General features: G+C 45.0%; 1 protein-coding gene across 1 annotated transcript in view; it reads left to right on the plus strand.

Moving 5' to 3' along the window:
• The window catches only part of ncf1 (neutrophil cytosolic factor 1), a 214,924-nt gene extending 203,387 nt beyond the window's left edge, over positions 1-11,537 (plus strand). Inside the window, exon 11 of the mRNA XM_041197506.1 lies at positions 10,361-11,537. Coding sequence (XP_041053440.1) covers positions 10,361-10,386 — 26 coding nt within the window. The 3' untranslated portion in view covers positions 10,387-11,537. The remainder of the gene's footprint in view (positions 1-10,360) is intronic.
• The last annotated feature ends 5,205 nt before the right edge of the window (positions 11,538-16,742 follow it).

Here is a 16,742-nt window from a genome sequence, read left to right on the forward strand (position 1 = left end):
CATGTGATATCAAGAAACAGCTGAAGGCACTGGATACTACAAAGGCTATGGACCCTGACAATATTCCGGCAATGGTACTGAAGACTTGGGCTCCAGAACTTGCCATGCCCCTAGCCAAACTGTTACCGTACAGCTACAATACCGGCATTTACCCGGCAACGTGGAAAATTGCCAAGGTATGTCCTGTCCATAAAAAACAGGACAAATCCAACCTGGCTAATTACCTCCCCATCAGTCTACTCTCCATCATCAGTAAAGTAATGGAAGGGGTCATCAACAGTGCGATCTAGCGGCACTTGCTTAGCAATAAGCTGCTCACTGATGCCCAGTTTGGGTTCCGCCAGGGTCACTTAGCTCCTGACCTCATTACAGCCTTGGTTCAAACATGGACAAAAGAGCTGAACTGCAGAGATGAGGTGAGAACAACTGCCCTTGATATCAAGGCCTCATTTGAGTGTGGCATCAAGGAGCCTTAGCAAAACTGGGGTCAATGGGAATCAGGGGGAAAACTCATACCTGGCATAAAGTTGGAGACCAATCATCTCAGATCCAGGACATCACTACAGGAGTTTCTCAAGGTAGTGTCCTCGGCCCAACGATCTTTAGCTGCCAGTGACCTTCCTTCCATCATAAGGTCAGAAGGGGGGATATTCGTTGATGATTGCACAATGTTCAGCACCATTTGCGACTCCTCAGTTACTGAAGCAGTTCATGTCCAAATGTAGCAAGACCTGGACAATATCCAGGCTTGGGCTGACAAGTGGCAATTAACATTTGCGCCACAGAAGTGCCAGACAATGACCATCTCCAACAAGGCAGAATCCAACCATTGCCCCTTGATGTTCAATGGCATTACCATCACTGAATCCCCACTATCAACATCCTGGGGGTTACCATTGACCAGAAACTGAACTGGGCCCAGCTATATAAATACTGTGGCTACAAGGGCAGGTCAGAGGCTAGGAGTCTTGTGGCGAGTAACTCACCTCTTGACTCCCTAACCTGTCCGCCATCTACAAGGCACAATTCAGGAGTGTGATGGAATATTCCCCACTTGCCTGGATGTGTGCAGCTCCCACAACACTCAAATACTTGATGCCATCCAGGACAAAGCAGTCTGCTTGATTGGCATCACATCCACAAACATTCACTCCCTCCACCACCGATGCACAGTAGCAGCAGTGTGTACCATCTACAAGATGCACTGCAGGAATTCACCAAGGCTCCTTCGGCAGCACCTTCCAAACCCACGACTGCTATCACCTAGAAGGACAAGGGCAGCAGATACATGGGAATACCACCACCTGTAAGTTCCCCTCCAAATCACTCACCATCCTGATTTGGAAATATATCGCCGTTCCTTCACTGTTGCTGGGTCAAAATCCTGGAACACCCTCCCTAACAGCACTGTGGGTGTACCTACACCACATGGACTGCAGTGGTTCAAGAAGGCAGCTCACCACCACCTTCTCAAGGGCAAATAGGGATAGGAAATAAATGCTGGCCTAGCATTTGTGAATGAATTAAATAAAAAATCAACTGTTTTAAAAAGAAGATAATTTCACTTTCAATAAGAAGTATGCACATTTTATTTCCTATGTTTATAACCCGTCTGCCATGTACAGACCCACTTTAGCCCCACTTAACACTTCAGCGTCAGCCGGAGACATAGCGATGCATCCGCAAGGCTGAGGGTTATGTGGATAGCACATTTTTAGACGTGGTCACTCCGCATCTTAAAGATGTGCAATCAGAGAGGAAATGGGTGACCATGAGTCAGAAGAAGGGAGGGAGGCAGGTAGTCAAGAAAGCCCAGAGTGCATTTCACTTAAGATCTGCTTTTCTGTGTTGGAAAACAGTGAGGGTGAAGGTTCCTCTGGAGATTGCAGCCAGAGCCAAGTTCATGGCACTGTGGGTGGCTCAGCTGCACAAGGTGGGAGGAGTAAGAGTGCAAGAGCAATAGTGGTCGGAGGCTCAATAGTGAGGGGTGCAGACAGGTGCTTCTGCAGCTGTCAATCATGACTCCAGGATGGTACCAGGGTCAAGGATGTCACAGAATGGCTGCAGGGCCTTCTGAAGGGGAAGGGCGAACAGTCAGAGATCGTGGTTCACATTGGTACCGACAACATAGGTAGAAAGAGGGAAGAGCTCTGGATTACTCCCTGTGCCACGTGCTAGTGAGTATAGGAATAGGAGGATGGAGAGGATGGATAAGTAGCTGAAGAGATGGTGCAGGAGGAAGGGCTTTAGTTTCCTGGGTCACTGGGCCTGTTTCTGGTGAAGGTCGGGCCTGTACAAGTCGGACGGGGTTGCACCTGAACCGGAAAGGGACCAACCCTTGCGGGGAGGTTTGCTAGTGCCATTGGGGGGGGGTTTAAACCAATTTGGCAGGAGGGTGGGATACAGAGTGGAGGTACAGTAGGGGGTGATGCACAGCCAAGTGTAGAAGAGAAACTAAGTCAGTCTGGAAAGCAGAGCAAATATAGACCTGTTAAGGCACAAGGGAATAATGCAAGGCTGGATTATATCTATTTTAACGCGAGAAGTCTTAGTAAGGAAGATGAATTGAGGACAAAAACAGAAAATATTGGAAATACTCAACAGGTCTGGCAGCATCTGTGGAGAGAGAAACCGAATTAACGTTTTGAGTCGGTATGACTTCTTCAGAGCTGAAGAGAAATGGAAATGTGATGAAATTCATACGTTTAAGGGGGGGAGTTGGGGCAGGTGGAGCTGGATAGAAGGCCAGCGATAGGTGGGGACAAAGAAGGGATTGACAGAGATGTCACGAACTGAAGAGCAAAGGGAGTGTTGATGGTAGTGGTTAGTGCTAAAAAGGGTGCTAATAATTGCATAAAGATGAGAAAGCAGAATGTGATTATAGCAGGCATTGCATTGTGTGAAACAACAACATGGAACAGGTAACAGATGGCCCTGTGGGGAATGGAGTTGGGGGGAGGGGGCGGTGGTGGGGAAAATAAAAGAATAGAAAATAGGATAAAAAATGGGATAAAACCATCGATAAATGAATAAGAATAAAAATAAGTGGATAAAAAATGAAAAGGAATGTAGAAAAAGGGGATTAAAAAAAGGGGATGAAGATGGAGGAGAGAGTTCATGGTCTGAAGTTGTTGAACTCAATGTTAATTCCGGAAGGCTGTAAAGTGCCTAGTCGGAAGATGCGGTGCTGTTCCTCCAGTTTGCGTTGAGCTTCACTGGAACATTGCAGCAGGCCAAGGATGGACAGGGTGGTGTGTTGAAATGGCAAGCGACAGGAAGGTCTGGGTCATGCTTGCAGACAGACCGGATGTTGATTAACACATGGGAATATATTGTTGCTATCACAGAGACGTGTTTGAGAGAAGGGCAGGACTGGCAGCTCGATATTCGAGGGTATAGAATCTTCAGGCATGTCAGGGGGTGTAAAAGAGGAGGTGGCATTGCACGATTAATCAAGGAGTCAATTACTGCAGTAAGGAGGGATGGTATCTTAGAAAGTTCCTCAAATGAGGCCATATGGGTAGAACTTAACAAAAAGGGGGCAATCGCTTTGCTGGGAGTGTACCATAGGCCTCCAAACAGTCAGGGGAGATAGGGGAGCAGATATGTAGACAAATCTTAGAGAATTCTAAAAATAATAGAGTAATAATAGTAGGGGATTTCAACCTACCCAATATTAACTGGGATAGTCTTAGTGTGAAAGGCTTAGAGGCAGCAGAATTCTTAAAGTGCAACCAGGAGAACTTTTTGAGCCAGCACATAGAAAGTCCTACAACAGAAGGGGCGGTACTAGACCTAATCTTAGGGAATGAAGCCAGAACAGTGGTAGAAGTGCCAGTGGGGAAGCATTTCAGAGATAGTGTCCATAATTCAGTAAGATTTAAGGTAGTTATGGAAAAGGACAAAGATGGGCCAGAAATAAAGGTCTTGAATTTGGGGAAGGCTGATTTCAATATGATAGGACAGGATCTGACCAAAGTGGACTGGGAGCAGTTACTTGTAGGAAAGTCTACGTCAGACCAGTGGAGTCATTCAAAAAGGAAATAGTGAGAGTTCAGGGCCAACATGTTCCCGTAAAGGTGAAGGTAGGACCAACAAGTCCAGAGAACCCTGGATGTCAAGGGATATAGAGGATTGAATAAAGGAAAAAAAGGAGGCTTATGGCTCAGATACAGACAGCTGAAAGCAACGGAAGCCCTAGCTGAGTATAGAAAGTGAAAGGGGTACTTAAAAAAGTAATTAGAAGAGCGAAGAGGGGGCATGAAAAAACACTGGCAGGCAAGATAATGGAAAATCCCAAGGAATTTTATAAATATATTAAGGGCAAGAGGATAACCAGGGAAAGAGTAGGGCCTATTAGGGACCAAAGTGGCAATCTGTGCATGGAGTCGGAGGATACAGGTGAGGTTTTGAATGATTACTTTTCATCTGTGTTCACTATGGAGAAGGACTATGTAGGTGTAGAAATCAGGGAGGGAGACTGTGATATACTTGAACAAATTAGCATTGAAAGGGAGGAGGTTTTGCAGTTTCAGCGGGTTTAAAAGTGGATAAATCCCCAGGCCCAGATGAGATGTATCCCAGGCTGCAATGTGAGCAAGGGAGGAGATTGCATGGGCCCTGACACTAATTTTCAAATCCTCTCTGACCTCAGGAGGGGTGCCAAAGGACTGGAGGACAGCGAATGTGGTACCATTATTCAAGAAGGGTAGTAGGGATAAACCAGGTAATTACAGGCCAGTGAGTCTAACATCAGTGGTAGGGAAACTATCGGAAAAAATTCTGAGGGACAGGATTAATCTCCACTTGGAGAGGCAGGGATTAATCAAGGATAGTCAGCATGACTTTGTCGGGGGTGGGGGGGGGAATCATGTCAAACAAATTTGATTGAATTTTTCAAGGAGGTGGAAGAAACATGTTTGTATTCCAGTCCCAAAAATGGTTGTTGGGATTGTGATGATTACGATTATTACCCAGTGGTGGATTACCATGAAACAAACCATGCACAGGGCCCCCAGACAGCCGGGGGAGGGGGGGAAGGGCACTGCAAAATGCAGGACATTGAATGAAACAAGCACTCGTGGTATCTAATAAACATAGAGTCTACTGAACAGAACAGGGATGATTGTGAAAGAGTATCGAGCAGTCAGTTGAATTTATTTCTAATCTGTATAGAAAGACACTAACTCTCTCTGTGTAATACAGCCCAAATCTGTGCTGTTCTAACAAGCTACTGAATGGGTCATGATGTATTATACAAGTGTATTGCCTGGTGGTGGTGAGGTGGGCAGAACAGTTTGATTTGCCAAGATTGTCCAGAAATTACTCTTAACACAGGAGAGTGCAGTTTAAATTGTGGAGCATTGGGCGCAGATACAACAGAATGCTATTGCTTCAAGTTCTCCGCTGGCTGGAGTCATGCCTAGCACAAAGGAAGATGGTTGTGGTTGTTGGAGGTCAATCACCTCAGCTCCAGGACATCACTGCAGGAGTTCCTCAGGGTAGTGTCCTCGGCCTACCATCTTCAGCTGGCTCATCAATGACCTTCCTTCCATCACAAGGTTCGCTGATGATTGCACAATGTTCAGCATTATTCGCGATTCCTCAGATACTGAAGCAGACCATGACCAAATGCAGCAAGACCTGGACAATATCCAGACTTGGGCTGACAAGTGGTAATTAACATTCGTGCCACACAAATGTCAGGCAATGACCATCTCCAACAAGAGAGAATCTAACCATCGCCCCTTGATGTTCAATGGCATTACCATCACTGAATCCCCCACTATCAACATCCTGGGGCTCACCATTGACCAGAAACTGAATTGGACTAGCCATATAAATACTGTGGCTACAAGAGCAGGTCAGAGGCTAGGAATCCTGCAATGAGTAACTCATCTCCTGACTGCCCAAAGCCTGTCCACCATCTACAAGGCACAAATCAGGAGTGTGATCGAGTACCCCCCACTTGCCTGGATGAGTGCAGCTTCCACAACACTCAAGAAGCTTGATACCATCCAGGACAAAGCACCCCACTTGATTGGCATCACATCACAAACATTCACTCCCTCCACCACCGACACACAGGAGCAGCAGTGTGTACTATCTACAAGATGCACTGCAGGAATTCACCAAGGCTCCTTCAGCAGCACCTTCCAAATCCACAACCACTACCATCTAGAAAGACAAGGGCAGCAGACACATGGGAACACCACCGCCTGGAAGTTCCCCTCCAAGTAACTCACCATCCTGACTTGGAAATATATCGCCGTTCCTTCACTGTCACTGGGTCAAAATCCTGGAACTCCCTTTCTAACAGCACTGTATTTGTACCTACACCACATGGACTGTAGCGGTTCAAGAAGGCAACTCACCACCATCTTCTCAAGGGCAATTAAGGATTAGCAATAAATGTTGGCACAGCCAGTGAAGCCCACATCCCATGAATGAATAAAAATATATATAATATATATACCAAACCTCAAGAACTTTTGACCAAGGTACAGCCACTTAGCCCTGACCCATACCCCTGCTCCCGCTCTGCACTCACCCCCTGCTGTAAACTCAATTACTCAGCTGTTTCCCTCCATTCACAAATGCCCTTTCTCACACTCCATTCACTTTATTCTCATCAGTTCTGCATTTCCTTCCAACACATAGGGCGGAATCGCCCCAGATTTGTGGATGACTAAGTGTGGATGCAGGCGGGTAAAATGACATTTTACCCACCGGCCGCGATGGTGGCTTTTCACTCCGTATCATCCCAAACCTGCCGCATTTATTATGCATTCCAAGGAACCACACCACTTCCATGGTGGGCAGGCTCCAATTCACCTGCCATGCTGTCACTTTGCTGCTTCATCACACCAGGAGCCACATTTAAAGTACAGCTGCGCTCAGTGCTTCCAGCCCAGGACTGGAGCAAAGGAGACATGGCCCTGAAAGGCAAGAAGACTGCAGCCCTCAAGCACATTTTAGGCACCATGGAGGCCTGCTGTGATGTCCTCTACCCCCGCTCTGGCAGCTACAACTCCAACTTAGTAGGCGATGGCAGTGGTGATCTGTGCCAATGCTGCGCAGAAGTGGTTTGCCATCCAATGCAGTGAGAGGATGAATGATCTCATCCATGCAGCCAGGGTATGGCAGCCATCTCATTGCTCTAAACTCACACACTCAAGCCCATCATACATTCACTAGCAACTCACACTGCCAGCTCAAGGGACATCACCACCCATTCTCACACACACACCCTCACATGTCAATCTGGCCTCATCTCCTCTGGAGACTGCCTCCTCCACCCTCACCATCTTGAGGCCATTTGCACTAATCAACATGTGTCCCCCACACACACCTGGGATCTCCTCCTTCCCCAGTACAGTCCTCATCCTGCATCCTCTCCCCATGCCTGAGGACACTTCTCCCCCTTCTCCAAGCAAGCCCTAGCCCCGCAGCCGTTGTAAAGCCACCCACATATGGCTGATCAGGTAGGTAGAGACCTGCCTGTCAGCCCCCTAAAAATGATGTGGTGGCGCCAGTGAAGCCTGGCACTAGTGACAAGTAAGGTGGACAAACAAGCCTTGAAGTTCTGAGCGAAGTGCAGCCCGCCAGGTGCATGTTGCCTATGTGCTGTTGTGAAACAGTGGGCGGATGTCCCAGCGGGGTGTGGGGGAGGGGTGGGTGGGGGATGAGTCTGGTGGGCTGGCTTTATGATGATGTGCTGACATATTACAATGAGGTTCCTGATGCAGCCCACCATCGGCGGGCTGAGCGGCGATTGCAAACTGTTTTCATACCATTGTGAAACCAATCACGCCATATTGTCCATTCATGCCATCAAACACGTCTGACGCCAGTGGCACGGAAAATCGCAGCCAATGACATATGTTCTCAGTATCACTGTTGAAGCAGGCCAGTGTTGTCCAATAGAGGTCACTGACTGGCCACAGGTGTTGCACCATTTTATCCACTTGAACTAATTTTGGGACAGAACAACTCACAGATACTCAATACAGTGAGCATACTTCGCATGTGGACATTTCCTTAACAAACATCTCCCACGTTCTGGTAGCAGGGAACTCACAATGATCAAAGAACATGCCCATAATCTGCTTTTCATCTCACCATTTCACCAGAAACAAAAATGTTATAGTTCACATTCACATTCCAGTGGAGCGATGGGGGTCTCTTCTGTCAGCTGGATGGCCAGTGAGACAAACCGTTGTCTGCTTTTGGGAAAGCCTGTCAAATTAAATGTCAATCAGACACTTAACTGGACAGCAGTGAGCCTCCCCTGGGATCACAGATCCAGGAAGCAGAAATCCCATTGCCCAAAGACTACCAGCCAATCAGAGACTGGCAGTTGTGCTTTACTTGGCAGCACCAGTGAGAAGAGTGGCAACTGCCAGCAATGCATCCACCCGAGGGCTAGGGTCGCCAAGGGACTCAGGTTCTGAGTGAGTGATGGTGGTATGTGGGTTGCAGGATGGCGGTCACAGAAGGGGAATGGGTGTCAGCAGCTCGAGCAGGAAGGTGGATCTCAGCGGCCCCCCACTTCCTGATGCCAAGCCTCTTGATCAGGCATTGAGTGCTTTTGAACGAGGGACTCCCTGGGGGCCCGCAAGCAACCCCGACAGGCTCGCAGCATGGCGACAGGCCCACCTATAGCAGTGTTAATACCAACAGTTGCAGGGTGAGGCCCTTAAGTGGGCATTAATTGCTCAATTAAGGGTCTTGATTGGCAGCGGGGCAGGAAAGCCATCCACGAGCCTTTCAGCTCTGGGCTTAAACGGGGCAGAGGAGGGAAGCCAATAGGGTCGAGACCCACCACCTTCCCACCTGATTAAATGCCCCCTCATCCCCAAACTCACCTCACGGAGGGAGATCTACCCACTGTTGAATATAAGTATTGAGATCACACAAATAATGACAATGTTTTTACTCATTATTATCTTCCAATCAGAAATGAAATTAGCCACATTTGGATTCCCAATTATCCCGTCTAATGTATTGGTCAACACTGAACCGAAATCTGTTGCTTAACAGCCAGTTCCATATTCCACAGTTACTTTCAATTTCTCTGAAAACAACCATCTCTATTTCTTTAAATAACACATCTTTGTCACAAAATAAGCCTCTGATCAAGAAGCTCGCCTGAGCTCTGTGACCTGGGTTGTGCTGTATGCCAGCAATGCACTCGATGCTAAACAAAAATAGAATTACCTGGAAAAACTCAGCAGGTCTGGCAGCATCGGCAGAGAAGAAAAGAGTTGACGTTTCGAGTCCTCATGACCCTTCAACAGAACTGGATTTGTTTTGGATTTCCAGCATCCGCAGTTTTTTGTTTTTATGCACTCGATGCTAATGTTTTCTGAACATTTCCAATGTTCCCAACCTAGAGACAGTGACTGGATGACAGTCACTTTCCCAAAGAGCAAAAGGAAATCATGTTGTCTCAATCTGTCCATTGAAATAATGCCCCAAGGCCAGGACAAAGCTGTTCAGCCCATTCCCTGCAAACAATTTAAAATTACATAGAATATCACCAAGAGTGCAATGAACAAGCAAGCATTACTACTCAAGACACTCGGGTAATGCAATGAGACCCACAAAATGCAAACAATCCTCAAAGTAATTGCACCAAACAAGCTATCAGAAAACAGTTGCAATAAATTGAATGACAAAGTTAATGTTTGTTAAGGAACTGAAGCTGTACTCACAGTTCTCGCAGATGGAAAATCACAAATAGTCTGTATCGGCTGAATATGTTGTAAGCCCAGTTAGAAATAGATACACAGGAAACAGCAAACATTACATCTCCCAGGAAGAGGTCTTCTGAAAACATTACAGATAAGGCAGAATCTTTGCATAAGCAGGAAATCACTCACAATTAAACAAGTCAAAGGGATTGACAAGGCAAGTTCACATATCCTGTGCTCGCAATGGGAGGGGAGCTGCATTCAAAAGGAGATTGATTTGGGATGGGACAGACCAATGGTTCAGATTCTCTGATCTGCACTCCCTTTGAGCATGGTTCCCCATTAAGACCTAGAATTGGTGATTTTAGAATTGGTGATATTTACTACTTAAGAGATCCCTCTTGTTAAGGGCTAAAACCCGCCATGCAGAATGCCACCCAGGTTGAAAAGGGTAAAAGAAAGTCAAGGTGAATCAGGGTATTCTGATTAAGTGACACTTTAACCAGTTTCAATGACAGGAAGCTTTTCATGTTGGTTAATTCCCTTCTGATGCCTTTCTCAAGGGCGGTTAAGGATGGGAAATAAATGCTGGCCTAGCCAGCGAGGCCCACATCCTGTGATTGGATAAAAAAAATAATACTTTGACTGCTCTTATGCATTCTCAGAGGAATTGAAGGGATGGATGTCATAAAGGCAGGAGGGAGCATCATCACAACTTTCGCCATGCTGCAACACCATACAGCAACAAATGAAGAAGACTTGCAAAAATTAATCAATACCATCGCAAAGGAAAGTGGTAGATATGTGTTTACACTTGACTGCAAGAAAATGTACACTATGTTAATGATAAAAAAATACATTCCAGTATGCATCATCACAGTAAATGGAAGCAAGTTGGAGCATGTCAATCAATTCAACTATCTAGGAAGCATTGTCAAATGTTAAAAACAATGTCAAAAAAGGTACTAAACCTGAAAAATGATTGGATAAGCCAAAAATATTTTTACAAAATTAAGCAACATTCCAAGAAAGGTTAGTTTGTGCCTCGGAACAAGAATTTGTGTAAAATGTTATGTCTGCTGTCATGAGGATTTCCTTTCTGAAGATAAGGTTTCTGATTTTTTTCATTGGCTGGATTTTAAACTGGAACCCTGAGAAAATTGTGTGTGTTGTTTAAAAGAGACAGCGCTGACAGGTTGAGCTGCTTCAAAACACAATTTTACATTCCATAAAGTTGGAATGAAGACAGAAAATCAACCCCCTGGGGAGTATGAAAGACCCCATCTCCTGACTGTTCTCACCACACTGAGATTTTGCAAATGTTTTCGAGATGAGACATCAAAATTCAATTACCTGTTCTGAAACAATAACTGCAGCAGATGTGAACTAAGCAAACCCCTCTGGAATATACAACCAGCAAGGTATTTCGAGGGAACACCTGTTAAGCAGGAGGAGGAAGAAGTGAAAAGGACAATGCTGTAGGGGCAACATGCCTTCTCACTGTTGCTCTGGAAGTACTGCACCCAGTTTGCAAAGTGACAGCCCTGAGAAGAAACCAACTACGAATTGAGATCTTTAAAAACATGCTCCATATGACTGCATCCAGGAGGACAGCCACGCTAAACAGCCACATTAAGACCAATCAAGGAACAGCTAACCGTATCCTCCATTATTTCTTTCATGGCTGCAAAATTCTTACAAGCCTATCCTCTTACTCTGCCATCTGTACTTGTGTGTGCATAGGCCCAGATGAATTTGTGCGACTGTATGAATGGTGTCACATTTCTCTTACTTTCTTAGCTCGAGAATAGTTTCAATAAACTTACCTCATTTGTAGTTTAACCTAAGAAAGCCTGACTAAGTAATTCTCTACAATCACGACATGTAAATGGTGGGACACATACAGAATTGGCAAAGTGCATCCTCACTAAATTCTTATAAAAGGAAAACAAACCCTGTTATGGTCAAACAAGGAGTAGGGGGAACAGGGGAGTCACTTGGTGGTAGCACTGGTCAGTAATCAATTAGGGATGTGGAGCCTGGAGCATTGGGAAGAGGAAGAAAAGAAAATCAACAGCTTTGGAATGTGAGGCTTAAAGAGGATCCAAAGGATAAGCTGGGTGGGGAAAAGATCTAACAAAGAAATAATGAATGATGCCGGAAGAACAAGAGAATGCTTAAATAATATCAAAAGAAGACAAATGGAGTTCTTCAGACATGTTATCCATGTAGAAGGGTTAAGGTGCCTAAACACCACTGGGAGGATTAACGGAAGAGAATGAGGTGACAGCGAAGGAAACAGCTAGACAACATTAAAGACTGGCTTAACTCAAACTCTGACAAAGAGGTCGTTCACTGTTGAAATGATCAGAAAGTTTGGAAGACCATGGTCGTCTACGCCACTCGCATGGCACTTAGATGATGATGACTTTTATCATCCATTTGGTATTCTCCTCCACTTCCACCTCCCAGTAACAACTCCCCAATGTGAATCCTTCTGATGTTGTGACACAACTTTGGTTTGTCAGGGGCTCTTTATGCAGAAGTATTTTATTAGGAACCAGTGAGGACACTGGCTGAGATCTTCCTCTGCATCATGCTTCATGGTGCTAGAGTAATGGAGTCAGTTTGACTGGCCAATAGATCACCCTGGCACTGGCACCAGAGAATTTTCCAGGGTTTGCTTATGTCTGCTTGTAGGCAAAGCTCCCAATGGTCCTTCTGGCTGGATCTTTACAGCTGGTTAGTGCTGGGATCAGGCACCTGCAGCAGTTTAAAAGGCCATGCACTCTCCCCAGCCATGTTTTTAGCTTGTTAGCTGTTGCCCAAGGGATTGTTGAGTAAGTCCCTCAGTCCATTATAACACCTGCTGTGGGCAGTTAAAGCTTTTATGATGTTTCCTGTTGTCTAATAATAATAGACGCCTGTTGATTTTTGGTGTATGAGTGGAGTTAACACTTTGATGATGGTAAATGAGCCAAATGACTTCACTCTGTTGTTTAAATGTGCTTGCTGCATCTTACTAAGAACAGTGACAAGAAGGGATGTGGCATGACGGGTCCTTGGCCTATTCCACATCTGCCTGCACTGGTACCACTGTAAAATGAGTGAAAGAGAATGTGAATGGATGTGGGTGCTCCCATCAACATCCTAGCATACTTGCATTGTTGATGCTTCATTTCAGCCAGCACAGGACAAATACTTCATGCAGTTCACAGGGGAGACCATTTAGCCCATTTTGAATGTAGTGGCTCTTTGAAAGGGCTGAGGGAGTGCTGTATTGTTGGAGGTGGAGTCTTTCAGATGAGGCATGGAACTGATGCCTCATCTGCCCTCTCAGGCGGACTTAAAAGATTGCATGGTGCTGTTCAAAGAAGAGCAGGGGAGATTTCCCCAGTGCCCTGGTCCATATCTACCCCTTATTCAACATCACTAAAGGAGATTATCTGGCCATTATCACATTGTTGTTTGTGGAATCTTGCTATGCACAAGTTGGCTGTTTGTGGGAGCATGCTGTGCACAAATGGGCTGCCACGATTCCTACTTTACAACAATTATTCTACTTCAAAAGTACTTCATTGACTGTAAAGCACCTTGGCACGTCCTGAGGTTATGAAAGGTGCGATCTGCAAGTTTTTTTTTCTTTAACTGAGGCCTAACCAGTGATGTTTAAGTTTTACCACCATTTATTCGCTTTGATACTGAGTTACTAGTCTGGTTTAGTGAATGAAGGTTGCCCTCTAGAGAAATGAAATGTTCCTTCAAAGTATTAAGCATTTTGTAGCCAGGTCATAGTGAGGTTGAGGAGGAAATGAAAACTTCACTGGGCAAAGGTGGTGGTCATCACCCACTTGGCCCTCAGCATAGCTAAGAACCAGATAATGGGAATTCCTCAGGTTCCTCAGACATTATTCTAGGCTTGTCTCCAACTGTACAAAGTATTAGATGTAATGATTTGGCATCATTGACCAGATTGAATTCAGCCAGCCAATATACCCTAGGAGAAAAAACAGTCAACCCTACCTGAACCACTAGAACCTGGCATGGGAATGACTTATTGAATGATCGCATTCAGTTGGCACTGAAATGGCTGCAACGGGGTCAGACTGCCTTGGTTATGTATTTTGACCACAATTCTTTGGTTTGATTAAATTTTGTCTCACGGCCCCACTCTGCCTGGGGTTTCACTCCACCGGGACAGAGTCATTCCTGTGGCAGGGATGCATCAAAGATCCCTGCCCCAATCCGACCAGGGGCTCCTGAGCCAAAGAAAAGTGGCAGATAAGAGTTTATTTGCTCTTAAGAAAGATAGAGGAAGGTAGAAGCATTTTAAAGACAATCAATCCCCTCCAGGTGCGGTTGTAACTTGCTTGGGAACTGCTGGGGCCATTCAGCACACCAGTTCTCAGCCCATGAGGATTCTACTAAGGATTTTAAGAATGGAACTTTATTTTATTTATTCTTTCACCGGGTGTTGGCATCACTGACTAGGTCAGCATTTATTGCCCATCCCTAGTTGCCCTTCAGAAGGTGGTGGTGAGCTGCCTTCTTGAACCATTGCAGTCCATGTGGTGTAGGTACACCCACAGTGCTGTTAGGAATATAATAGCAGGTGATGTTTAAAGTTGGCGGCTAATTCACTGTTAGCAGGCAAGATGAATTTCAACCCCAGTATCTCTGCTAACATCATTTGGAATTCCCACTTAAATACCTGCACAGACATTTTGGGTCGAATGGCCTGTTTCTGTGCTGTAAATTTGACATAACACAGCTCCCTAGAAGCCCAGTCTCCTCATTTCTTCCAAACACTGTTTTTGCACTTTACCAACTCATAATAGATGAACAATAGGAACTTATATTTATGTAATGGCTTAAAATAATAAAAGGCACCATGTTACACAAACAGGATAATGGACCAGCTGGTAGATGGAGGATTAGATGTGATCATAATTCTGAATAAAAAGCAAATTAGCATTTGAGGAGGATATGTTAGGAAGGAGGGAAGCAACAAAATTAAAAGCTTTAAGGGAGAGTTCTAAAGAGTGAGACAAACTGCCTAAGTAAGAAATATTAGTTCTTTAGTTTGATAGATTCTTTTAGCATCTTTCTTGTTGGGATAAACTTATATAGAATTTACAACACAGAACAGGCCATTCAACACAACAAGTTCATGATGGAATTTACGCTTTTCCCAACTTTCCTCATCCAACTATATTGGCATTTTTCCCTTCTGTTCCCTTCTCCCTCATATACTCATCTGGTTTACCCTTAAATGTATCCATACTATTCTCTTTGATAGTGAGTTCCACGTTCTCACTACTCTCTGGTAAAGAAGTTTCTTCTCATTTCTTTATTTGGTTTCTTACTGATTATCCTGTATTGATGACATCTAATTTTGTTCTTGCCTACAAGTAGTAACTGACTCTCTGGGCCAGAATTTCAATGTGGGGTCAGGAACCCGGATGAATTCCGGGTCCTGACCCTGCACCCAAGATGCATTGTTCATGCAACGCTATTTTGAAATGAGATGGTCTAATTGGCCAGGAGGTGAGCTTGGTGTCCATTTCGAGGTGTTCCAGGAGGCTCCAGTGGCAGAGCAGGTGGCAGTCATGTTGGGGTTGCCGCTGCCTGTCTGATTAGAGCAGTCAGCTCCTCAAGGTGGATCATGGTAGAAAGTGGCCATAGGCAAGAGGGATAGGCGCAGTGCTCATGCCAGCGCTCCTGGGATCCACAGAGTAGTATGTACAAGACTGCCTGGGCTCACTTGAAAAACATTTAAAAATTCCAATTCGAATTGACAGGCCCTTTAACGAGTTCCTTAATGAGTTTAAGGGGCCATCAATAGGCAGGGACCATGTTTCTCAATCCCTCTCTCCCCCACCAACCCTTTCAAAATTCAAAACTGTTCCGGAGACAGCAGGATCCCAAAAGCACATCCGGACCACAATTTTTAATTCCCCCCAACACCAGTCTCGACACTGCAGCTCTTTGAGAATCCAGCCCACTGTGCCAACGCTATCAAAACTTTCATAATTTTAAACACCTCAAATAGGTCACCAATAAACATTTCCTTTTGTAAAGAAACCCAGTCTGTTTACCATTACCAATAGGGGTAATCTCCTAATCCTTTCATCATCCTTGTAAATCTTCTCTACACCCTTTCCAATGCCTCTATATTCTTTTTATAACTACAGACAGTAGAACTACACACAGTACTCCAAGTGTGGTCTAATCAAGGTTTGATATGAGTTTAGCATAACTGTTCAATTCTATTTATCTAGAAAAGAACCTTGGTTTGTTTTTTTAGAGCCTTATTAAATGGCATCACTGCTTTTAATGATTTGTGTATTTGGCCCCCACCCGTCCCACTGATCCCTTTGCTGCACTACCCCATTTAGATTCTTACTTGCCAGTTTGCCAATTATATGTCAATTCTTCAAGTTAGAAAGAAGGAAAGGCGTCTGCTTAATGTATCACCTTTCGTGACACGGGGTGTCTCAAAGCACTTTATAGCCAATAAAGTACTTAGTGTAGTCACTGTTGTAAAGTAGAGAGTTTGTTAACATCTTCTCATAATTTGTTGCATTAGTCCTCAATGTTGACTATACGAACATATGAATTAGAAGCAGGAGTAGATCATATGGCCCATCAAGCCTGCTCTGCCATTCAATAAGATCATGGCTAATCTGATCTTGGCCTTAATTCCACTTCCTTACCTGCTCCTCATAACCCTTGACTCCCTTGTCGATCAATTATGTCCCCAAGTTCTTCTCCAACAAGGGGAAACATCCTCTCGCATCTACCCTGTCAAAGCCCCTCAGAATCTAACATATTTCAATAAGACCACCACCCAGTCTTCTAAACTTCAATGAGCACAGGCTAAACATGCTCAACCTTTCCTAAGACAACCCCTTCATCTCAGGAATCAGCCTATTGAACCTTCTCTGAACAGCATCCAATGTAAATTTCTCCCTTCATAAACAAGGAGACCAAAACTGTGCGCAGTGCTCTACAGGCAGAATTTTCCGTGCCCACTGGTGCAAGCCT

The sequence above is a fragment of the Carcharodon carcharias genome, chromosome 10 (assembly GCF_017639515.1).
Source record: "Carcharodon carcharias isolate sCarCar2 chromosome 10, sCarCar2.pri, whole genome shotgun sequence".
NCBI lineage: Eukaryota > Metazoa > Chordata > Chondrichthyes > Lamniformes > Lamnidae > Carcharodon > Carcharodon carcharias.